The following is a 26,265-nucleotide window of genomic DNA, read 5'->3' as shown; positions in this document are numbered from 1 at the left end:
ATCCACAAAGCTATGTCCCCTTGGATCCCATGCCTCCTTACTTTCTCAATAAGCCTTGCATAGGGTACCTTATCAAATGTCTTGATAAAATCCATATACACTACATCCACAGCTCTACCTTCATCAATGTGCTTAGTCACATCCCCAAAAAAGTCAATGGGCTCGTAAGGCACAACCTGCCTTTGACAAAGCCATGTTGACTGTTCCTAATCGTATTATGCCTCTCCAAATGTTCATAAGTCCTGCCTCTCAGGATCTTCTCCATCAACTTACCAACCACTGAAGTAAGACTCACTGGCCCATAATTTCCTGGGCTACCCCTACTCCCCTTTTTGAAAAAGGGAACAACATCCACAACCTTCCAATCCTCTGGAACCTCTCCTGTCCTCATTGATGATGCAAAGATCATTGCCAGAGGCTCAGCAATCTCCTTCCTCGCTTTTCACAGTTGCCTGGGGAACATCCTGTCCGGTCCCAGTGACTTATCCAACTTGATGCTTTCCAAAAGCTCCAGCACATCCCCTTTCTTAATATCTACATCCTCAAGCTTTTCAGTCCACTGTAAGTAATCCCTACAATCACCAAGATCCTTTTCCGTGGTGAATACTGAAGCAAAGTATTCATTAAGTACCTCTGCTATTTCCTCCGGATCCATATACACTTTTCCATTTTCACACTTGATTGGTCCTATTCTCTCACGTCTTATCCTCTTGCTCTTCACATACTTGTAGAATGCCTTGGGGTTTTCCTTAATCCTGTCTGCCAAGGCCTTCCATGGCCCCTTTCTGGCTCTCCTAATGTTGTTCTTAAGCTCCTTCCTGCTAGGCTTATAATCTTCTAGATTCATATCATTACCTAGTTTTTTGAACCTTTCATAAGCTCTTCTTTTCTTCTTGACTAGATTTATAACAACCTTTGTGCACCACGGATCTTGTACCCTACCATCCTTTCCATGTCTCGTTGGAACGTACCTACTCAGAACCCCATGCAAATATCTCCTGAACATTTGCCACATTTCTTCCATACGTTTCCCTGAGAACATCTGTTTCCAACTTACGCTTCCAAGTTCCTGCCTGATAGCCTTGTATTTCCCCTTACTCCAATTAAACATTTCCCTAACGTGTCTGTTTATATCCCTCTCCAATGCTATGGTAAAGGAGATAGAATTGCGATCACTATCTCCAAAATGCTCTCCCACTGAGAGACCTGACACCTGACCAGGTTCATTTCCCAATACCAGATTAAGCACAGCCTCTCTTCTTGTAGGCTTATCTACATACTGTGTCAAGTAACCTTCCTGAACGCACCTAACAAACTCTACCCCATCTAAACCCCTCACTCTAAGGAGATGCCAATCAATATTTCGGAAATTAAAATCTCCCACAACAACCCTGTTATTATTACTCCTTTCCAGAATCTGTCTCCCTGTCTGCTCCTCGATGTCCCTGTTACTATTGGGTGGTCTATAAAAAACACCCAGTAGAGTTATTAACCCCTTCCTATTCCTAACTTCCACCCACAAAGACTCCGTAGACAATTCCTCCATGACTTCCTCCTTTTCTGCAGCCGTGACACTAACTCTGATCAACAGTGCCATGCCTCCCTCCCTATCCTTTCTGAAACATCTAAAGCCTGGCACTTGAAGTAGCTATTCCTGCCCCTGCACCATCCAAGTCTCTGTAATGGCCACAACATCATAGCTCCAAGTGCTGATCCATGCTCTAAGCTCATCCGCTTTCCTCATGATACCCCTCGCATTAAAATAGACACATCTCAAACCATAGGATTGAGCGCGTCCCTTCTCTATCATCTACCTATCCTCCCTTTCGCACTGTCTCCAAACTTTCTCTATTTGTGAGCCAACCTCCCTTTCCTCCGTCACTTCAGTTTGGTTCCCACCCCCCAGCAATTCTAGTTTAAACTCTTCCCGACAGCCTTAGCAAACCTTCCCACCAGGATATTGGTCCCTCTCGGATTCAAGTGCAACCCGTCCTTTTTGTACAGGTCACATCTGCTCCAGAAGAAGTCCCAATGATCCAGAAATCTGAATCCCTGCTCCCTGCTCCAATCCCTCAGCCACACATTTCTCGTCTGCCTCATTCTATTCCTATACTCAATGTCACGTTGCACAGGCAGTAATCCCAAGATTATTACCTCTGAGGTCCTGCTTCTCAACTTCTTTCCTAACTCCCTGTAGACTTTTTTCAGGACCTCCTCCCTTTTCCTACCTATGTTGCTGGTACCAATATGTACCACAACCTCTGGCTGTTCTCCTTCCCACTTCAAGATATCATGGACACGATCAGAAACCTCCCGGACCCTGGCACCTGGGAGGCAAACTACCATCCGCGTTTCTTTCCTGCGTCCACAGAATCGCCTATCTCACCCCCTAACTATAGAGTCCCCTATCACTGCTGCCATCTTCTTCCTTTCCCTACCCTTCTGAGCCACAGGGCCAGACTCTGTGCCAGAGGCACGACCACTGTTGCTTCCCCCAGGTAGACCGTCCCCCCGAACAGTACTCAAACAGGAATACTTATTGTTAAGGGGGACAGCCACTGGGGTACTCTCTCAGACCTGCTTCTTGGCCTTCCCTCTCCTGACTGTTACCCACTTCTCTGTCTCCTGTGGTCCTGGGGTCACTATCTGCCTATAGCTCCTCTCTATCACCTCCTCCCTCTGCCTGACCAGACAAAGGTCATTGAGCTGCAGCTCCAGTTCCCTAACGTGGTCCCTAAGGAGCTGCAGCTCAACACACCTGGTGCAGATGTGGTCGTCTGGGAGGCCGGGAGTCTCCAGGACCTCCCACATCTGACACCAAGCACAGAAAACCGGCCTCACACACATACTTTGTCTTTATTTTAAACAGATAACCTACCTGGACTCGGCCCTTTATTGCCAAAGCCCCATTGAGCCAAGCCTTCCTGCTCTGTCTCCATCACCCACTCTACTGACGCCTGCTCTATAAATCTGTCTTCCTTTTAAACTCTTCCCGTTGTTCTCACTGGCCGACCTCCACGCGCTTGCGCAGTCGTGCCCCATTCAAACCGCTGAAGAAATAACCCAGTGGTTTATGTCCCAAAATTATAATCTTGACCAACATTTCAAAACATTTCATTGAAATACTCTGGGATGTATGAAGTACGTAAAATGTTCTATACAAAAAAAATGCTATCCTTGCTCCTGGGTTCAATAAAATCACAGACTTGCCCATAAAGTATGACATTCCATTTTGTAAATCGGCTCTAATGGTAATCACAGTATTCCCCCACTCACCAATAGCTGTGCAGCTTGTGGCAATACAGTCAGTTATCAAATTTAACCCTACCCTCTGCCTCTTCTCCCTAACAAAAAGGATAAAGTAGAATTGAACCCATCAATAACTTCATTCATCCACACCAGTTAGTGCTTGACAGCAGGGAAATTAAGAGGGCATGATGCAGCATAATCCTATCACTTACAGACCTCAAGGCTTGAGGCCTTGTAGGAGTGGTCCAAGGAAAATCAATCAGGGCTTCAAGAAGAGGGGTAGAATTATGATATAATCATCTGATTGGTAAGAACAGTAGGGTTGATTCACAATCAATTACGATATGGGCACTCTTGTTTAGATTGGAGATGGTAGCATAGAGAGGGTTGTTGTTCGTACAACTTTCATTTTAAACTTAACGTACACTTATTTGAAGTCTGTTCTCAGCACTGGAATCCAAAGGTAGGCTTCTTTCAGGAAGACCAAAGCAAAATTAAGAGGAATAGATAGAGTGGACAACCAGCACCTCTTCCCCAGGGCACCACTGCTCAATACAAGAGGACATGGCTTTAAGGTAAGGGGTGGGAAAGTTCAAGGGGGATATTAGAGGAAGGGTTTTTTACTCAGAGAGTGGTTGGTGCATGGAATGCACTGCCTGAGTCAGTAGTGGAGGCAGATACACTAGTAAAATTTAAGAGACTACTAGACAGGTATAGGGAGGAATTTAAGGTGGGGGGTTATATGGGAGGCAGGGTTTAAGGGTCAGCACAACATTGTGGGCCAAAGGGCCTGTACTGTGCTGTACTATCCTATGTTCTAAAATTCACATCTTGTGAAGGCCTCACTCTGTATTGATGTCAGTTCAATTATATTCCAGAAAGAGGAAGAAAGAAAAGTGCAGACACTAAGATTGGAATTCCAGAATTTAGGGCTCTCCTGTTTGAAAAGACAACCCCAAAGAGAGATCATGATACCAGAATGTTCTACAGGAGACGCTGTCTTAAGGCAGCAAAATCTATTATCATAGATCCCCGAAAATCTGGGCCATGCCACCTTAAGACCCTAAGACATAGGAGCAGAATTAGGCCATTTGGCCTATCGAGTACGCACCACCATTCCATCATGGCTGATTTATTATCCCTCTCAACCTTATTCTCTTGTCTTCTCCCTGTAACCTTTGATGCCCTGACTAATCAAGAATCTATGACACTCTGCTTTAAAAATTACTAATGCCAGCCTCCACAGCCATCTGTGGCAATGAATTCCACAGACTCACCACTCACTGGCTAAGGAAATTACTCATCTCTTCTAAATAAATGTCCCTCTATTTTGAGGCTGTGTACTCTGATCCTCGACTCCCCCACTGTAGGACACATGCTGTCCTACCATACCTAGATATTTCAATATTCATTAGATTTTCAGTGAGATCCACCCCCCCCCCATTTTTCTAAATTCCAGCAAGGACAGGTCCAGACCCAAACACTCCTAAGTTAACCCTTTCACTCCCAGAATCATTCTTGAGAACCTCCTTTGGTTCCTCTCCGAAGCCAGCACATCTTTTCTTAGATAACGGCCCTAAACTGTTCACAATGCTCCAAGTGCAGTCTGATGAAGCCCTTTTAATTCCTCAGCCTTACACCCTTGCTTTTATATTCTACTCCTCTTGAAATGAATGCTAACCTCGTGTTTGCCTTCCTTACCACTGAATCAACCTGCAAGTTAACCTTTAGGGGATCCTGCACAGTGACTCCCAAGTCCCTTTGACCTCTGATTTTTTTAATTTTCTTCCTGTTTAGAAAATAGTCTATGCCTTTATTCCTTCGACCAAAGTGCATGACCATATTCTTCCCTGCATGATATTCCATCTGCTAGTTCTTTGCCTATTCTCCCAACCTATCTACATCCTTCTGCAGACTCCCTGCTTCTTCAACACTACCTGCCACTACACTTGTATTTGTATTTGGCCACAAAGCATCAATTCCGTCATCCACATCATTAACAATTAACGTGAAAAGAAGTGGTCCCAACACCAAACCTTGCAGAATACCATTGTCACTGGCAGCCAACCAGAAAACACCAGTCAGTCAATCTTCTATCCATGCTGGTATATTTCCTACAATACTTATATTGTTAAGTAGCCTCACATGTCGCACCTTATCAAAGGCTTCTGAAACTCTAAGTAAACATCATCCACTGGCTCCTTTGTCTATTCCTACCTATTATTTCCTCAAAGAATTCCAACAGATTTGTCAGGCAAGATTTACCCTAGGAAACCATACTGATTTTGGCCTATTTTATCATGTGCCTCCAAGTACCTTGTAACCTCATCCTTAATAATGGACTTCAACATCTTCTCTACCAATGAAGTAAGGCATACTGGCTTGTAATTTCCTTTTTTTCTGCCTCCTTTCCTTCTTAAAGAGTGAAATAACAATTGCCACTTTTGAGTCCCCCAGAACCATTATAGGATCCAGTGATTCTAAATGCCTCCACAATCTTTTCAGCTACCTCTTTCAGAATCCTAGGGTGCAGTCCATCTCGTCTAAGTGACTTACCTAGCTTCAGACCTTTCAGCTTCCTGAGCACCTTCTCCTTAGGAATAGCAACTACACTCACTACTTCCTCCTAACACTCTTAAACTTCTGGCATACTGTTAATGTCTTTCACAGTGACCTGTTACTAAGTTTGTCTGATATTTCTTCATCCCACATTACTACCTCTCCAGCATTATTTTCCAGCAGTCCAATATCTATCCTCACCTCTCATTTACTCTGCATATATCTGCAAAAAAACTTTGTTTTCCCTTTTATATTATTGACAAGCTTACCTTCATATTTCAACTTTTCTCTCCTTATGAGTTTTTAGTTGCCATCTGTTGGTTTTTAAAAGCTTCCTAATCCTCAGACTTCCAGTTATTTTTTTGCTATATTATATGCCCTCTCTTTTGATTTTATTTGCCTTTGACTTCCCTATCAGCCACGTTTGCATCATCCTCCCTTTAGAATTCTTATTATTTGAGATGTATCTAACCTGTGCTTTCCAATTATTCTGAGGAACTCCAGTCATTGTTCTTCTGCCATCATTCCTGCTAGTGTCCCTTTCCATTCTATCATATTACGATCACTGTCTCCTAAGAGTTCCTTTACTTTCAGCTTCCTAAATCAAATCTGTTTCATTACACAACACCCAATCCAGAATACCTTTCCCCAGTGGGCTCAACTGCAAGCTGCTCTAAAAAGTTATCTTGTAGGCATTCTAAAATTTCATCTTTTGGAATCCAGCACCAACCTGATTTTATCAATCTACGCGCATATTGAAATACCCCATGACTATCGTAACTTTACCCTTTTTACATGCCTTTTCCACCTCCCGTTATAATTTATACCCCACATCCTGACTACTATTCGAGGTCCTGTACATAACTTCCATCAGGGTCTTTTTAATTTGACCCACTAGGATTCTGCATCTTCTGATCCTACGTCATCTCCTTCTAAGACTTTTATTTCATTTTTGACCAACAAAGCCGCACCACACCCTCTGCCTACCTGCCTCTCCTTTTGATACAATGTGTATCCTTGGATGTTAAGCTCCCAACTGTGATCTTCTTTCAGCCACAATGTAGCGATGCCCACAATGTCATACCTGTCAATGTCTAGCTGTGCTACAAGATCATCTATCTTATTCCGTATACTGTGTAAATTCAAATATAACACCTTCAGTCCTGTATTCATCATCCTTTTTGATTTTGTCCCCATGTTACTCTTCAACTCATCCCACTGACTGCAATTTTGCCCTACCATCTGCCTGTCCTTCCTGACCAAATCACTACACACTGCATCTCCTGTATAACAATTGCCCCATCCTCAGCCCTATCACTCCAGTTCCCATCCCCTGTCAAAATTATTTTAAACCCTCCCCAACAGCACTAGCAACTTTGCTTGCAAGGATATTGGTATCCCTCAAGTTCAAGTGTAACCCGTACTTTTTGTACAGGTCATATCCTCCCCAGAAGAGATCCCAATGATCCAGAAATCTGAAACCCTGCCCTTTACAATCATTTCCTCAGCCATGCATTCATCTGCCAAATCATCCTATTCTTACCCTTTCTGGTGTGTGGCACAGGCGGCAATTGAGAAATTACTACCCTTGCCGTGCTGCTTTTCAGCTTTTCACCGAGCTCCCCATATTCTCTCTTCAGGACCTCATCCCTTTCCCTACCTATGTCATAAGAAGAGATTTCCAGGAGTTAGGAAGGAAGCTGAGAAGCAGGACCTCCAGGGTAGTAATCTCGGGATTGCTACCTGTGCCACGTGCTAGCGAGCGCAAGAGTCGTCGGATCAGGCAGATGTATGCCTGGCTGAGAGACTGGTGTAGGGGGCAGGGCTTCAGATTCTTGGATAATTGGGATCTCTTCTGGGGAAAGTATGACCTGTTCAAAAAGGACAGGTTACACCTGAACCCGAAGGGGACCAATATCCTGGCGGGAAAGTTTAATAGAGCTGTTAGGGAGGGTTTAAACTAATTTGGCAGGGGGATGGGAACCGGAATGATATATTGGAGGAAGGGGAAAACAGAAATAAATCTAAGATAGTGAGCAGTAAAGATGTCAGGAAAGACAGGCAGGAGATGGAGCAAATGTGTAGCCATTGGGATGAGTTGAAGTGCAATAAAGTTGCAGTGAAATCAAAGCAAAAAGTATCGAATACTGGACTTAAGGTGTTGTACTTAAATGCACGCAGCATAAGGAATAAGGTGGATGATCTTGTTGTACAGCTACAGATTGGCAGGTATGATATTGTGGCCATCACTGAGACCTGGCTAAAGGATGCATGTCTCTGGGAGCTGAACGTCCAAGGATACACGGTGTATCGGAAGGATAGGAAGGTAGGCAGAGGGGGAGGCGTGGCTTTATTGGTAAGAAATGATATTAAATCATTAGAAAGAGGTGATATAGGATCGGAAGGTGCAGAATCTTTATGGGTTGAGCTAAGGAATAGCAGGGGTAAAAAGACCCTGATGGCAGTTATTTATAGGCCTCCAAACAGCTGCAGGGATGTGGACTACAAATTACAACTGGAAATAGAAAAGGCTTGTCACAAGGGCAGTGTTATGATAATTGTGAGGGATTTTAACATGCGAGTAGATTGGAAAAATCAGGTCGGCACTGGATCTCAAGAGAGAGAATTTGTGGAATATCTGCGAGATGGCTTTTTTAGAACAGCTTGTTGTTGAGCCCACTAGGGGATCGGCTGTACTGGATTGGGTATTGTGTAATAAACCAGAGGTGATTGGAGAGATTGAGGTGAAGGAACCCTTAGGAGACAGTGATCATAACATGATTGAGTTCACTGTGAAATTAGAAAAAGAGAAGCCGAAATCTGATGTGTCGGTGTTTCAGTGGAGTAAAGGAAATTACAGTGGCATGAGAGAGGAACTGGCCAAAGTTGACTGGAAAGAGACACTGGCGGGAAAGACGGCAGAGCAGCAGTGGCTGGAGTTTATGCGAAAAATAAGGAATGTGCAAAACAGGTATATTCCAAAAAAGAAGAAATTTTCGAGTGGAAAAAGGATGCAACCGTGGTTGACAAGAGAAGTCAAAGCCAAAGTTAAAGCAAAGGAGAGGGCATACAAGGAAGCAAAAATTAGTGGGAAGACAGAGGATTGGGAAGTTTTTAAAACCTTACAAAAGGAAACCAAGAAGGTCATTAAGAGAGAAAAGATTAACTATGAAAGGAAACTAGCAAATAATATCAAAGAGGATACTAAAAGCTTTTTCAAGTATATAAAGAGTGAAAGACAGGTGAGAGTAGATATAGGACCGATAGAAAATGATACTGGAGAAATTGTAATGGGAGATGAGGAGATGGCAGAGGAACTGAACAAGTATTTTGCATCAGTCTTCACTGAGGAAGACAGCAGGATACCGAACACTCAAGGGTGGCAGGGAAGAGAAGTGTGCGCAGTCACAATTACGACAGAGAAAGTACTCAGGAAGCTGAATAGGCTAAAGGTTGATAAATCTCCTGGACCAGATGGAATGCACCCTCGTGTTCTGAAGGAAGTAGCTGTGGAGATTGCGGAGGCATTAGCGATGATCTTTCAAAAGTCGATAGATTCTGGCATGGTTCCGGAAGACCGGAAGATTGCAAATGTCACTCCGCTATTTAAGGGGGCAAGGAAGCAAAAAGGAAATTATAGACCTGTTAGCTTGACGTCGGTGGTTGGGAAGCTGTTGGAGTCGATTGTCAAGGATGAGGTTACAGAGTACCTGGAGGCATATGACAAGATAGGCAGAACTCAGCATGGATTCCTTAAAGGAAAATCCTGCCTGACAAACCTATTACAATTTTTTGAGGAAATTACCAGTAAGCTAGACAAGGGAGATGCAGTGGATGTTGTATATTTGGATTTTCAGAAGGCCTTTGACAAGGTGCCACACATGAGGCTACTTAACAAGATAAGAGCCCATGGAATTACAGGAAAGTTACATACGTGGATAGAGCGTTGGCTGATTGGCAGGAAACAGAGAGTGGGAATAAAGGGATCCTATTCTGGTTGGCTGCCGGTTACCAGTGGTGTTCCACAGGGATCAGTGTTGGGGCCGCTTCTTTTTACATTGTACATCAACGATCTGGATTATGGAATAGATGGCTTTGTGGCTAAGTTTGCTGACGATACGAAGATAGGTGGAGGGGCCGGTAGTGCTGAGGAAACGGAGAGTCTGCAGAGAGACTTGGATAGATTGGAAGAATGGGCAGAGAAGTGGCAAATGAAGTACAATGTTGGAAAGTGTATGGTTATGCACTTTGGCAGAAAAAATAAACAGGCAGACTATTATTTAAATGGGGAAAGAATTCAAAGTTCTGAGATGCAACGGGACTTGGGAGTCCTCGTACAGGATTCCCTTAAAGTTAACCTCCAGGTTGAGTCAGTAGTGAAGAAGGCAAATGCAATGTTGGCATTCATTTCTAGAGGAATAGAGTACAGGAGCAGGGATGTGATGTTCAGGCTCTATAAGGCGCTGGTGAGACCTCACTTGGAGTACTGTGGGCAGTTTTGGTCTCCTTATTTAAGAAAGGATGTGCTGACGTTGGAGAGGGTACAGAGAAGATTCACGAGAATGATTCCGGGAATGAGAGGGTTAACATATGAGGAACGTTTGTCCGCTCTTGGACTGTATTCCTTGGAGTTTAGAAGAATGAGGGGAGACCTCATAGAAACATTTCGAATGTTAAAAGGCATGGACAGAGTGGATGTGGCAAAGTTGTTTCCCATGATGGGGGAGTCTAGTACGAGAGGGCATGACTTCAGGATTGAAGGGCGCCCTTTCAGAACAGAAATGCGAAGAAAATTTTTTAGTCAGAGGGTGGTGAATCTATGGAATTTGTTGCCACGGGCAGCAGTGGAGGCCAAGTCATTGGGCGTATTTAAGGCAGAGATTGATAGGTATCTGAGTAGCCAGGGCATCAAAGGTTATGGTGAGAAGGCGGGGCAGTGGGACTAAATAGGATAAAATGGATCAGCTCATGATAAAATGGCGGAGCAGACTCGATGGGCCAAATAGCCTACTTCTGCTCCTTTGTCTTATGGTCTAAGTACCTGTACCAATATGTACCAGGACTTCCGGCTGTTGACCCACCCTTTTAGAATGCAAGACATCTCTGACCCTGGCACCTGGGAGGCAACATACCATCCAGGCCTCTTTCACGCCCACAGAATCTCTTGTCTGCTCCTCAAACTATAGAATCCCCTATCACCACTCCACTCCTCTTATTCCCTCCTTCTCTTTTGAGCCACAGAGCCAGACTCAGTGGTAGAGACCCGGTCGCATTGCCTTCCCCCCGTCGTCCTCCCCAACAGAAACCAAAATTGTATACATACTATTGAGTGGAATAGCCACAGGGGTACTCTGCACTGGCTGTCTGTTCCTTTCTGTCTCCTGCCAGTCACCCAACCACCTACCTCCCAGAACTTATGGTGACTACCTCCCTGTACCTCCTATCTTCACATTCTCATTCTCCCATACGAGTCAAAGGTCATCCAGCTACAGCTCTGGTTCCTTAATACTCTCTCAAGGAGCTTCAGCTTGATGTACTTCATGCAGATGTAGCTACCAGGGAGACTGGAGGTCTCCCAGTGTTCCCACATCTCACATAAAGAACATAACCTAACTACCCATACCCTAACCAATCCTCTCATAGCTACCATCATGCAGTAAGTATGGTAGCATGAAGACCCACTCCATAGGCCCCATAGTGGTGTAGCGTTTATGGCGATGTTATTACAGCTCAGGGCATTCTGGAGTTCAGAGTTCAATTCCGGCGCCAGCTCTACGGAACTTGTATTTTCCTCCCAGTGTGAAGATATACCAGTTAGTAAGTTAATTGCTCAGCATAAATTGGCCTGTGATAAAACTAGTATTAAACAGATGGGTTGCAGGTGGGGGGGGGGGCTGGTGGGTGCAGGTCATTGGCCTGTTCTGTGCTGTATCTCTAAATAAATAGAAAGACAGATAAATAAACAAATAAAAGAATGAAAGAAAGAACGAACAGTTGCTTTCCTTCAAGCATTTGGACATGATGACCATTTTGATCACTAAAATGGACTTAGTGGTTCTTATTTTGTTTTAATTGTACTTTTTCTTGTAAGTGTCAGATCTCACTTACGTCCAAATATGCTTTTCTTGTGAATATTACTTATATGATTCTGTGTGCCAATGATGCTGTTGCAAGTAAGTTTTTTTTTACTGCAACGGTGCACACACGTACACGTGGCAATAAACTCACCTTTGACTTCCCCAAAGCAAGAAGTGTCTTACTTCAGTTACAATTTCAAAAAGTGAGAAATGATTTTAGAAAGCCCATCAGTAAAAGCAAATGAAAAATGCAAGAACCTTTTTTTCAACAAGGGTGAAGTCACTCAGCCCCTTGACTCACTGAAGAATATAATGCAATATCTATTAAAATAATTTAAGATATAGTGCAATCAAAAGACTTAATCTGTACTCCCCTGTATCAAAACAAACTAATTTATATCTTATATTATTGTCATCGTCATTTTACAGCAGTGATTAATAAGAAATGTTAAATGCAACAGATTGTGCAGATGTTGGAAATCCTGAGCAACACACACAAGATGCTGGAGGAACTCAGCAGATCAGGCTATGGAAACGAATAAACAGACATTTTGGGCTGAAACCCTTCATTAGGGCTGGAATGGAAGAGGGGAAAGCCCCTCCCCCTGTCTTTCCATTACCCCCCACTCTCCGCTTTCTGCAAGAATCACTTCCTCCATGATTCCCTTGTCCATTCATCCCCCTCCATTGATCTCCCTCCTAGCACTTATCCCTGCAAGCAGAAGAAATGCTGTACCTGCCTATTCATCTCCCCCCTCACCTCCATTCAGGGCCCCAATTAATCTTTTCCGGTGAGACACCTGCAAATCTGTTGGGGGTTGTCTACTGTATCTGGTGCTCCAATGCGGCCTCCTCTACATTGGTGAAACCTGATGTAGGTTGGGGGAACCGCACTGTTGAGCACATGCGTTCCATCCATGAAAAGCATAATTTCCCGATGGCCATTTTAATTCCAATCCCCATTTCAATTCTGACATGTCAGTCCATGGCCTCCTCTATTGATGAGGCTTCTCAGGTTGGAGGAGCAACACTTCATATTCTGTCTGGGTAGCCTCCAACCTGATAGCATGAACATCGATTTCTCAAACTTCTACATTTTCACCCCTCTCCCCTCTTCAGTTACCCACTCTGCCCCCATCCTTATCCCTTCCCCTCTCCTCACCTGCTTACCACCTCCCCATAGTGCCTCTCCTCCTTCCGCTTCCCCCATGGTCCAGTCTCCTCTCCAATTAGATTTCTCCTTCTCCAGCCCTTTACCTTTGACACCCATCACCTCCCAGCTCATCTTGGCCCTACCTTGGAAGTGAAGTGATTTTGCCCCACTTTTCAATACAAAATCTCCGTGGTCCGTTGCTGCCACGTAGTGATGCAAAACCTTCATAGGGTATACTTGATGTACCTGTGACAAACTAACAAAGAAATAAAGTTGTTAGTAGCATAAATGGGTAACACAGATGCCTATGATGGTGTTTAGAGTAACTAATTTTTTTATACCTGCAGTAGTCTTAGTCTCTGCTCATTGTTAAATCTTTCCACTGCAGCCCAAAACCATCTGATCACAATGTGGTTATCATGGTATCCTATGGAAAAATAAATGAATATTTACTAGATGGTGTTTCCAAATATTAAGCCGTTACTGTGTTTAATTAAATTCAAATAATCTCACCTCCCCTGTACTCCGTATTGTTTCTCCAATCACTTAAATCAATTTCTGCGGTACCTGCGATCACTAATTCTAACTCCCTTGCATCAAACACAGATACAAGCCGAGCATCCACCACCTGAAACAAGTAATTGTCATTGAACAACTGTATTTAACACCAATTAACAATTGAATATTTTCTCAAGATAATAGTGAGAGCTTGCTTTGTTATATTAGGAATCATTGAGTTTTAATTTGTCCAGAAATAGAATGAACATAAAGCAGGTTATTTGCAACACTTCCATTTACCCCATCAGGTTTATTTTGATTATATTTTATTATCAAGGATGATTTTGGTTTTATCAGAAGTAACTGCTATTAAATTTTAGCATGGAAAATAATTAGCGATCATATCTAACTCTGAAACCCGAATTCTTACTTTCTCCATTTCCTCTGATTCTTAGGAATTTTCTCATTTTGGAAAATAGGACAGCAGTTAGGAAAACTATCCCATGTTTTAACACCAAATATTTAAAGGTACCAAACAGGATTTCACTGAATACTGAATACAACCCACCATATAAGAATACTGTAATATAGTAAAATCTACAAAAAAAATCTTCCAAAGTGTACTTACCTCATAGAAGCCTCGGACTAAGCTCTCTGTTTGTTGCACAACACCTCTCTCAATACGCCATTTTACCATCTTTTCAATGTATTCCTTCTTATTTTTTTCTACAACAGGAATGTTTGCTCCACCTGGTTTCAGTTCTCTCTCTGTAATCTACTCCAAAGCAAAATTCAATAATTTCCACCCTTAGAACAATAAAATGTCTGTTCAATTCAAATCTGTAATAGTGCTTTACAGTTCTAAAAATAGATAGTAGCACATATAAAGCATTCATAGCAATAAGTCATGAACATACAAGGTTTTTCTAACTGAAAGCATCAACTAAACAACTGAATTTTGCTAACTAGAACTCTTTAACTACTATGCACAGAATTTTGCAGACCAAAATTGTCTGATTACTATTGCCGTAATCCAATGAACATGTTACAAGGAATTAATTATAAAGGTTTGGGCTATTAGACTGTTATTCACAAATCCCAGAAAAAAAGTAGATAAAGCTATTTGTATTCGTTGAAACTATTTGTTTGGCTCATCAGCTTTGTTTTATATTTTAGATAGTGAGATTAAAATTATATCTTGTGATTGTGACAGGTTTATGATTGTAATTGCATTTTTTGATACTGAAAACTACAAACAATAAAGCTACAAGAGTAGAATATGAAGTTTACTATAATAGTAAAGAAGGCATGTTTAGACTACAAATTTTATTTTTATAACTTAAGCATAACAGTGAGTTACATTGGGTAGAATTTATTCAGATAGTAAGGAGCAGTTTAAAAAGTGCCTTCAACAGTTTACTTTAAGAATGGTACTTTGTATTCTTATTTCCTTGGCACTGGTCTCGTATTTTAGATCAAAAATTATTCACATGTACGGGGTCTTTCTTTTGTTACATTTAAAATGGCGATTTTGTTATGTTAATCTGGGGAATGCGGCTTTGTTGCGCTTTAACGCTGAAGAGAGTTTGCGCTAACAGTTTGTTTTACTTTAAAATGAGATAACAGGGTTCTATTAGCCAATGGGTGGTTATGTATCGTTTTGTTTTCGGATGCCATGCTGTATGATATGATTGTGGACTGAGTTTTGGCGGGGAGTCGGAGGAGAGACGAGGAAGACTGCGGACGTGTGGAGAGGCTCCGGTCGATCACTCAGGGTGGTCCCGAGCCGTGAGTCGACGGAATTCGGGTGGTCGTCTGAAGTCGAATTGAGCTCCAATGGTAGCGCGCGAAGAACTTGGACTTTGATAAGTGTTGGCACCTTTTTTTTTCATTACTTTCCTCTCTGTATCAAATGTATATTAATGTCATAGAATTAGTAATATCTATGAAGTGTATTTGTTAAAATTTACTGGGTGTGCTGGCTGATGATTGATGTTTGTGATTGATTTGGGCAGCAACCAACCCTGTGGGGAGTGTTGAGGCGGGTGCTGGGCGGGATATCCCCTAGACATACACGAACCAATATAACTGAACGTTACACACAATTGTGAACATTATAAATAAATACAATCCAGATTAAATTTAAATATTTATCTTATTTTTGCCAACTCCTATAGTGACTGAATTTTAAATTGACACATCTTTTATATGGTATAAAACTTCTGAATTCCCAATGTTAAGAAAATTCTGGCTTTGTCTTAACTTAATATCGTTCTCAAAAAAATTTTCACATCTAGGTTATGAGGTAGCTGGTGTTTCAGAACATGCATTTCAATAATGTGGCATTCCATGAGGATAAAGTTGTCAACCAGATTAAAATAGAATGAACAGGAAGAAATTAATTACAGAAGAGATTGTTTCAGGCAAACTACGTGTTGAAGGAATTAAATGTCAGAGCACATTCATTATTATTAGAAAGTAAGGGTAAAAAAAATTTAGAGTTGTGGAAAAGATATACCACAATGATATAGCAGTGATAGTCAACTAGAGAAATTATATAAGCTCCAGGTACAAAAGAAGAAAATAAATTAGGCATACGAAATAAAAATCAGCAATTCACCTTGCAGGTAATAACATTTATTTTTTCTCTTAATGAGTTATTAATTTCACCCACCTAGCAAAAATGCCAACATACATTTCAATGTTACTGGTATTCAGAACGATTATGTAGAAGCCTCACTGATCTACCCACCTGACCAAAGACTTCTTCATTCACAGTAAATGTTAAGTCTAAGATATCACTGATATCATTATCTTTCATCCACTGCAGACTCTGGTGAAATTCTTCATCCAAATATTCCAGATCACTAAGATCACAAGATCTAATAAGAAAACACAACCATGGAGAGTGTTGCCATAGTTCTGCTGAAGGATCATTGACCTGAAATGTTAACTCTGTTTCTTGCTCCACCAATGCTGCCTGACCTGCTGAGCATCCGTCACACATTTTTGCTTCAATTACCTCATTGCTGACCAGCCCAGGCATATTTATGGTGGAAATATCAAAGCAAAAAAATGTTACAATATTCTAAAGCATCCAAATATAACAGTTATGTTTCACACAAACCCATCATTTGATTTTAAAGGATTTTCCGCAACAAGAATGTGTAAAGAAATATTGTACAAATAGAATTTCAAATATTAAAGCCTTACACATATAAAACCACCTGAAACCTTAGAGGTAATTTTCTTGCTATGATTCAAATAAAAGTATGCCTCCTTATTCCTTTTAGAATACTTACCACTATGCTGCTAACCCTGGTGAATCTGTCCTCCTGGTGGGATGGAACATACACAGGGGTTGAGAAAGTTACGTTAGTTCTGGGACACTGACTACAATTCTCTGAATACATACAGTTCTAGGTCATCAATTGACAAATCTGTAGAAAAGCTTCCCCAATTAAAAAAAACATTATTCAAGGATCAACTTTATTTACACTGTTCCGTCACCTCAGGTACCAAACCACTCTTCTTCAAATCAGCCAGTGTTTCCTGACAGCCTATCAATGATTCTCCAGTCCTTGCAAACTACTGCTCATCCTACCTCCAACCTTGCCTTCCTTCCCAAAGTCTTCAAGCATGTTTCAATCACCCAAGTTCATATGCATCATAGACCGAACTCTTTGCTTTAAGCCTTCCAATCCATAGTACTGAAATATCTCCGATCAATAACGTGCTAGTGAATGTAACTCAGATAATCCTGTACGTAGCCCCCTCCCCATCCCTTAGAGCCATACTGCAACTGTTGCTATTTTGACACACAATTCACATCCAACACTTAGTGTCATAGGGGTACAGCAGGGAAACAGGTCCTTCAGCCCATCTAGTCCATGCCAAAGACCATTTAAACTGCCTTCTCCCATCAATCTGCACAAGGACCATAGCCCTCCATATCCCTACTATCCATGTACCACCAAACTTCTCTAAAACGTTGAAATCAAGCTTGCATGCACTGCATGCTGGCAGCCCATTCCACACTCACGACCCTCTGACTGGAGGAGTTTTCCCTCATGTTCCCCTTAAACTTTTTATCTTTTCACACTTAACCCATGACTTCTGGTTGTAGTCCTACCCAACCTCGGTGGCAAAAGCTTGCTTGCTTACGTTTGCCCGAACTATACCCCTCATAATTTTGTATACTTCTATCAAATCTCCTCTCAATCTTCTAAATAATACAGTCCTAACCTATTCAAATCTTTCCTTATAACTCAGGTCCTTTAGACCTGAAAACAGCCCTGTAAATGCCTACTTGGCTGATCGTTCTCTGGTGAAGTGTAGCATCTCTCTGTGAATAAAGAACACGGGCAACCTTTCTTATTGTAACAATGGGGGGGGGGGGGAACCGGAAGATTTTGCAAGCTCCATCTTGGAAGAAGGTCATTGTGACATAGTTTACAACCATCACCATCTCAACCATCATTTGCATTGTGGTTCTTTTCCTGCTCTGAATTTCAGCTTTGGATGTAGCAGAAGGTAAATGTCATGACGTTCTTCTTTATAAAGTGTAAATATCTTGCACAGTGTCCCAAGCTAAAATTAAGCTGGAGGATCACTTCCTGAACATACCCCAGTGGATACATCATGGAGGAAACCCATCTCTGGAGCTTATTCTATTTCTGAATGACATTTGCTCGTTCTCTGAATTATACCATATTATAAGTGGACAACATCTGGGAGCATCTGATTTGTACAAAAATTCAAAGTACATTTATTATCTAAGTATGTATACTATATACAGCCTTGAGATTTGTCTCCTTACAGGCAGCCACAAAACAGAAACCCAACAGAACCCGTTAAAAAAAGGCAAACACCGATTGTGCAGAAAAAAACTTGTTCAAACAACGAAAGTAAGCAAATAGCATTCAGGACCAAAGTTCATAAAAGTGAGTCCACAGCCATTAAGCCAGTCATCCCTGCAGAAGACCAGGCAGCCTGTCAGTCGCAGACCACAGCCTCAGTTCAGTGCAGAGATGAGTAAACCTCACGGAGCAGAGAGCTGAACACTGGCTCATCCCTCGCCTCTGGCCCTGACACCCTGAGCTTTTCAATCTGACATAGTGTTTAAATCAGCCAACCCGCAGGTCATTCCTCGCTCTCAGACCCGGACCTGGGACCAGGCCCAGCCACCTTGGCTCTGCCTCGTCTCCGCGCACCTCACCTCATCAAACACCTCCAAGGTTACTCCAGTAGTAGCCAAACATTGCTCATTGCTCACTCTCGGGTCCAGGCCCTACTGCCTCAATTTGGCCTATACCCACCACAACACAACAGTCTTGCACATTTCAAAACCTCTGTTCACACCCCAGAAAATGACAGGTCATACAGGCAGTTCAAAAGCTCAGCTTCAAAAGGGAAGTTACAGGCTTTTGATTGCAGAGATCGCACCCCATAAAAAGTGTGATTAATACAGAAATTTATAGTGCTGTTTGCTATCAGCAAGCCGTCACTGTGCTTCACTATAAAACATAAAACTTTAAAGTCAGAACGAAGTCCATTGGTACCTGCTCATCATTCATGCAGTCTTCAGCAACTTTAATGAAGTCAAGAGCTTCCAAATATTTGTAAAATTATAGCCAAAGCTAGAAGTCAGCAAGTAAGCAGCATGAAGCTAGTTGGTGATCTCTTTAAATACTTGGGGTTCAGCTGAGTGAGATTAAGAGGTGGCATAAACTTAATATTAAAATGGAAGCAATACAGTTTTGTCATGCTTAATGATCTGCCAACCCAGCACAATCAGCAGGCATCCTCTACGCACGACTTCACTCTCACCAGTGGCACCCAGCATGCCACTCAATGTAGACCATACCGGAGTCAAAGCAACACATTGCAACAGATATGGCGTATAATGGATTTAAATTCTGAGCCCATTTTCCAAATGCTGCTATAATTTCATGGAATACATTAAGTACAAATTATTTCCAATACCACTGAAACCGTTGTTTTGGCAGATGTTGTTTTCTCAGAAATTGGGTGACCTAGGAGTGAAATAAGAGACAGGCTGGAAGATATAACACCTGAAGTGAAATACAGTTTAATATTTTCATTAGTCATTGAACAATACACTAATAAGCATTCGTTTCTCACATCAAAGTTGCTGGTGAACGCAGCAGGCCAGGCAGCATCTGTAGGAAGAGGTGCAGTTGACATTTCAGGCCGAGACCCTTCGTCAGGACTAACTGAAGGAAGAGTGAGTAAGGGATTTGAAAGTTGGAGGGGGAGGGGGAGATCCAAAATGATAGGAGAAGACAGGAGCGGGAGGGATAGAGCCAAGAGCTGGACAGGTGATAGGCAAAAGGGGATACGAGAGGATCATGGGACAGGAGTCCGGGAAGAAAGACAAGCGGGGGGGGGACCCAGAGGATGGGCAAGAGGTATATTCAGAGGGACAGAGGGAGAAAAAGGAGAGTGAGAGAAAGAATGTGTGCATAAAAATAAGTAACAGATGGGGTACAAGGGGGAGGTGGGGCCTCAGCGGCATCTGCTCTCAGGATGAGGCTTTTCATTCTAGGACGAGGGAGGTGTCTTCCTTTTTTAAAGAAAGGGGCTTCCCTTCCTCCACTATCAACTCTGCTCTTAAACGCATCTCCCCCATTTCACGTACATCTGCTCTCACTCCATCCTCCCGCCACCCCACTAGGAATAGGGTTCCCCTGGTCCTCACCTACCACCCCACCAGCCTCTGGGTCCAACATATTATTCTCCGTAACTTCCGCCACCTCCAACGGGATCCCACCACTAAGCACATCTTTCCCTCCCTCCCTCTCTCTGCATTCCGCAGGGATCGCTCCCTACGCAACTCCCTTGTCCATTCGTCCCCCCCATCCCTCCCCACTGATCTCCCTCCTGGCACTTATCCGTGTAAGCGGAACAAGTGCTACACATGCCCTTACACTTCCTCCCTTACCACCATTCAGGGCCCCAAACAGTCCTTCCAGGTGAGGCAACACTTCACCTGTGAGTCGGCTGGGGTGATATACTGCGTCCGGTGCTCCCGATGTGGCCTTGTATATATTGGCGAGACCCGACGCAGACTGGGAAACCGCTTTGCTGAACATCTACGCTCTGTCCGCCAGAGAAAGCAGGATCTCCCAGTGGCCACACATTTTAATTCCACATCCCATTCCCATCCTGACATGTCTATCCATGGCCTCCTCTACTGTAAAGATGAAGCCACACTCAGGTTGGAGGAACAACACCTTATATTCCGTCTGGGTAGCCTCCAACCTGATGGCATGAACATCGACTTCTCTAACTTCCGCTAAGGCCCCACCTCCCCCTCGTACCCCATCTGTTACTTATTTTTATGCACACATTCTTTCTCTCACTCTCCTTTTTCTCCCTCTGTCCCTCTGAATATACCTCTTGCCCATCCTCTGGGTCCCCCCCCCTTGTCTTTCTTCCCGGACTCCTGTCCCATGATCCTCTCGTATCCCCTTTTGCCTATCACCTGTCCAGCTCTTGGCTCTATCCTTCCCCCTCCTGTCTTCTCCTATCATTTTGGATCTCCCCCTCCCCCTCCAACTTTCAAATCCCTTACTCACTGTTCCTTCAGTTAGTCTTGACGAAGGGTCTCAGCCTGAAACGTCGACTGGACCTCTTCCTACAGATGCTGCCTGGCCTGCTGCGTTCACCAGCAACTTTGATGTGTGTTGCTTGAATTTCCAGCATCTGCAGAATTCCTGTTGTAAGCATTCATTTCTGTTTGCTTTCCCATTTTGATGTCACAAAATCTCAACAAGTCCTGGAGCTAAAATAGCCCAAGAATTGCTGTTATTGCAAACTTGCTGCTTAGATGGGATTCTGCCTGCAATGAATGTGAAAAGCTCTTTCTGTTGCAATCATTTTCAGCCAGAGTAGATTTTGATCAATAAACTATTATTTTCAAGTATAGTTACCACTTTACCCATTCAGGGTGAGTGACAATGACTCCATTACGCTCGTGATTCAGATTTTTAAAATGCTGGATAAGTTTTCAGAGGTCAGAAAGGCTGCACAATCCAAAGAACCCAAGCATTACTGTCTTTTTGCTGTAGTGTTGATGCCACTTGTTCTGATCAGTGATGTTCCCCAGGCAGTGAAATCAGTGGCAGGGATATCACAGAAGCTCAAAGGAAGATAGAAGAGCTTCTTTCATTCTCAGCACTGTAATTGTGTTGTACTTAGTGGCTGAAAATGCTGACTTTCACTTATCACACAACCATGAATGCTCTACAGGATATGTTGTGAAATTTGTTAACTTAGCAGCAGAACAATGCAAGACATGATAATACAGAAAAAAATTAAGTAAATAAATTATTGTATAGTTACATTAAAGATACTGCAAAAACAGAAATAATAAAAAAGTGAGGTTGTGTTCATGGTTTCAATTTGCACTTAGGAATCGAATGACAGAGAGAAAGAAACTGTTTCTGAACTACCGAGTTGGGCTTCAGGCTTCTGTATCTCCTTCCTGATGGTAACAATAGGAAGAGGGCATGTCCTGAGTGATGGGGGTCCTTCGTAATGGATGCCAACTTTTTAAGGCACTGCTCCTTGAAAATATCTTGTATACTGCAGAGCTAGTACCTATGATAGAGCTGACTAGCTTTACAACTTTCTGAGCTTCTTTCGATCCTGTGAGGTAGACCTCCACCCCCAGCAGACAGTGATGCAGCCTGTCAGAATGCTCTCCACAGTACATCTGTAGAAGTTTTTGAGTGTTTTAGGTGACAAACCAAATCTCCTCAAACTCATGATGAAATATATAAAGAAATACAACACTTATGTGTATAAAGATGTCTGTGTGTATGTATATGTATGAAATATAAAATACAATGAAATATATCGGAGATTTGAATTCAAAATGAGAACTAAACATTAGTGAAGGCTTCCTTTTGATCTTATAACAGGGAAAAGTTACTGATGGCGCAAGTGAAAATGTTTGGACTGAGAAAAAATCCACAAGGAAATCTCCCTTGAGCTTCATTGATCAATTTTACTGGGATTCCTTTGCACAAGCCTGAGTGGGATTTTGCGTGGAGGCTAGCCTATGTGTTGTTCTCATGACCTGGTTTCCAATATGATTAAAGATTAAAATTTCAAGGAGCCTGACCCGTTGTTAATTGCTTGGGTTGTGGGCCATTACGTTTAAATTAATCTTGGAGAGCCTCAGCCTTCTGATGCAAGAGTTGCAGCACCGATTAGGCTTCCATATTGCCTACATTTGGTCATGGTTCGAGTGTAAACATCCCTGAGAGGCAATTTCATTAAGTTCAGACCCAATATTAGGATATGTCTGGTACCGCTTCCAGAAGACCAGGTTTGGTCTCTCGGTGTAATAGTGACAATGGTAATATTGTTTTTGCTGCAAGGTTATTGAGAAACACACATAACTTTGGTTTCAGACTGTCCCACATCACATGACAAGCACTATGATCTCTTCCATCAATCTTACTACAGTCAGATCAGTTTGTTACATTTACATGTGCACTTCTTCTCTCTAAACTTCTGCTAAGTGTTGTTACACACACACACAACACACACACAAAACAAAACACACACACAACACACACAAACAACACAAACACACACACAAAACAACACACATAAACACACACACAACACACACACACAAAACAACAAAACACACAAACACACAACACACACACACACAAAACAACAACAACAACAACAGGAGAGGATGTTTCTTATGGTGGAGGTATCCAGAACTAGAAGGCACAACCTCAAAATTGAAGGTGACCCTTTAGAACAAAGGTATGAAAGAATTATTTAGCCAGAGGGTAGTGAATCTGTGGAATGCTCTGCACAGACTGCGGTGGAGACCAAGTCCGTGGGTATATTTAAGGCAGAAGTTGATAGTTTCCCGATTGGTCAGGGCATCAAAGGATACGGCAAGAAGGCAGGTGTATGGGATTGAGTGGGATCCAGGATCAGCCATGATGGAATGACGCAGCAGACTCAATGGGCTGAATGGCCTTATTCTGTTCCTATGTCTTATGGTCTAGGAGAACACTAGTAGGCATGCATTTAAAGTGAGAGGGATAAGTTCAGATGAGATGTGTAGGATAACACAGAGTGGGACGCTCTGCCGGGGTTGGTCATGGAGGCATATATGACAGAGGCATTTAAGTGGTTCTTAAATATGCAAGCAATATGCAAAGGATAGAGGAATATGGACATATAAGCAGAAGAGACTAGTTAAGAGGCCTGTTCCTATGCTGTTCTAAATGTATTGATCAATAACATCCCAGAATCTGTAGTCAGTTCTGATATTGATCAGGTTTGTTTCTACCTAAATGTACCTCACTGCATCCCACTCCTTCCACACAATGATTGGTGTAACAATCCTGTGGAGTGGAGCAGTCTGAGGTACCCTCTTGCTTTCAAAATGGCAGCACTCACTCCAGTGCCCAAGATGAGCAGTGTGAGCTGCCTCAATGACGATCACCCAGTAGCACCCACATCTGTCACAATGAAGTGCTTTTGACAGTTTGCTAATGACCAGAATTAACTCCTGCCTGAGCTAAGGACCTGGACCCACTGCGACAGGTCTACAGCAAATGCAATCTCACTGGCTCTGCACTCTGCTTTGGAACACCTAGACAATCGCAAGACGTACATTAGGCTACAGTTTATTTATTAAATTGAAAGAGACTGTAGAGGGTTGTAAACTCAGCCAGCTCCATCACAAGCACAATCCCCCACCCCCCATGATCAAGGACATCTTCAAAGGGCAGTGCTTCAAAAATGTAACATCTGTCATCAAGGACCCTTACCATCCAGGACATGCCTCTTCTCATTCCTGCCATCACAGAAGAGATAGAGGAGCCTGAAGACACAAACCCAAGCTTTTAGGGACAGCTTCTTCTCTTCTGCCTGCCTTCAGGATGGTGCATGATCCCACGAACACTACCTCACTAATTTTATTTCACACTATGTAGGTATTTATTTATTATAATTTATGGTAATTTTTTAAGTGTTGCACTGTACTGCTGCCACTAAACAATAAATTTCATGATATATGTCAGTGATAATAAACCCGATTCTGATTATAACTCAGTATTCAATACCATCATTCCCTCAACCCTGATTACTACGCTTCAAAACCTGGACATCTGCACTTCGCTCTGCAACTGGATCCCCACAGACCACAGCCTATGCAGTTCAGTAATAAATTCTGTTCCTCACTGACCATCAACACAGGCGCACCTTAAAGATGCATCCTTTGCCTACTGCTCTACTTCCTCTGCAGTCGTGACTGTGCAGCTAAGCATAGCTCAAATGTATCTATAAATTTGCTGATGACATAACTGTTGGTAGAATCTCAGATGATGATGAGGAGGAACGTAGGAGTGAGAATGATCTGCCAGTTGAGTGGTGTCACAACAACCTCGACCTCAACATCTGAAAGACCAAGGAACCGATTATGGACTTCAGGAAGAAGCTGTCGGGGGAACAAAAACAAGTCCTCAATCAAGGTGCTAGCAGTGGAAAGGATGAGCAGTTTAAGTTCCTGAGCATCAACATCTCAGAACTTCTCAGGCCCAATATTTTGATGCAATCATAGTGGCTATGCTTCATTAGCAGTTTGAGGAGATTTGGTACGTCAACAAAGACTGTTGCTGTTTTCTATAGGTGAATTCTGAATGGGACATTACATATGACTGGTATGGAGCCTCCAATATACAGAATCACAAGAGGCTGCAGAGGATTATAGACTCTACCAACTCCATCACTAAAGACCATCACCTTCTGGGGCATGCCCTCTTCATATTACTACCATCAGGATGCGGTACAAGACCCACAGTCAATATTTTAGGAACAGCTTCTTCCCTTCCACCATCAGATTTCCTTAAAGAGTGTATTGCAGTTTATTAGACTGCTGTTATCCCAGTCATACTTGCTACCTGCTTATCAATTGGTTAAGGGAGAGACAGAGTCATCCACAGGTGTATGATGTCATGAGATCAAATGTTTATTAGGCTAAATAGATGTTAGGTTATGAAACGAATAGAATGTTGAAGTCTGCTTTATGCCAATTTGTCTTTTTCTAATGACGTAATCATTTGTAGCTTTCAAAGATGGTTTTTCTGGAATCTTCAAAGGAGACAGTCAAAATGGATACTTGTATCGTTGGCAAGATAAGAAGAACGAACCACATTGGTACCCACACTGGCTCCACAGAGAACTGATGCACTACAGCAATCTTGGCCTTTCAATCCGAACACCCACAGCTACAAACCCGTACACTAAAACATCTGCTCGGTCCGCATGCTACTGTACTGGGAAGCCTGGTGATCCCTTGCCCTCCGCTGACACTCCCACAGCAATGAACACAAGGGCATGTTGTCCGTGGGCTTCTGTGAGTGGAGCTGCCACTTAAGCACTAAGATATAGAGCTTAGGGTCAGCGCAGCGAGTGTGAGCTATTGCTGGGGACCTTACTTTGGTTCCGTAGCTGACCCAGCGGTTGGTAGCAGACAGAAACCTCTGGACTGTACAGAGGTGTGCAGCTAAACAAAGAGGGATGAAAGTGGTAGCGTCCATCTGGTGTGACAGGAGGTGATGAGAGAGACTGTAGAATCTAGGTGCTGTCTGCTGCCAACAATGGCCTACACTGTGTGTGGCCCAGAACCCCATATCTCCAAGCAGCCACGCCACTCTCCCTGGG

The 26,265-nt window shown here is 42.8% G+C and overlaps 1 protein-coding gene across 9 annotated transcripts in view; it reads right to left on the bottom strand.

Moving 5' to 3' along the window:
- Window positions 1–26,265, bottom strand: part of hecw2b (HECT, C2 and WW domain containing E3 ubiquitin protein ligase 2b) — a 363,894-nt gene that overhangs the window by 30,916 nt on the left and 306,713 nt on the right. For 8 of the 9 annotated variants that reach the window (XM_072261633.1, XM_072261634.1, XM_072261631.1 and 5 more), the window contains 5 exons: window positions 16,289–16,418; window positions 14,165–14,311; window positions 13,552–13,666; window positions 13,380–13,465; window positions 13,182–13,294 (listed from right to left, as the gene is read on the bottom strand). In XM_072261633.1, coding sequence (XP_072117734.1) covers window positions 13,182–13,294; window positions 13,380–13,465; window positions 13,552–13,666; window positions 14,165–14,311; window positions 16,289–16,418 — 591 coding nt within the window. Of the gene's footprint in view, window positions 1–13,181; window positions 13,295–13,379; window positions 13,466–13,551; window positions 13,667–14,164; window positions 14,344–16,288; window positions 16,419–26,265 lie in introns of those variants that run through there. The other variant, XM_072261639.1, reaches the window with a different exon arrangement.

Source organism: Mobula birostris, chromosome 6 (genome assembly GCF_030028105.1).
Source record: "Mobula birostris isolate sMobBir1 chromosome 6, sMobBir1.hap1, whole genome shotgun sequence".
Lineage (NCBI taxonomy): Eukaryota > Metazoa > Chordata > Chondrichthyes > Myliobatiformes > Myliobatidae > Mobula > Mobula birostris.
Note: the sequence above shows the minus strand (reverse complement) of the source record. Positions and strands in the feature narration are given on the sequence as shown.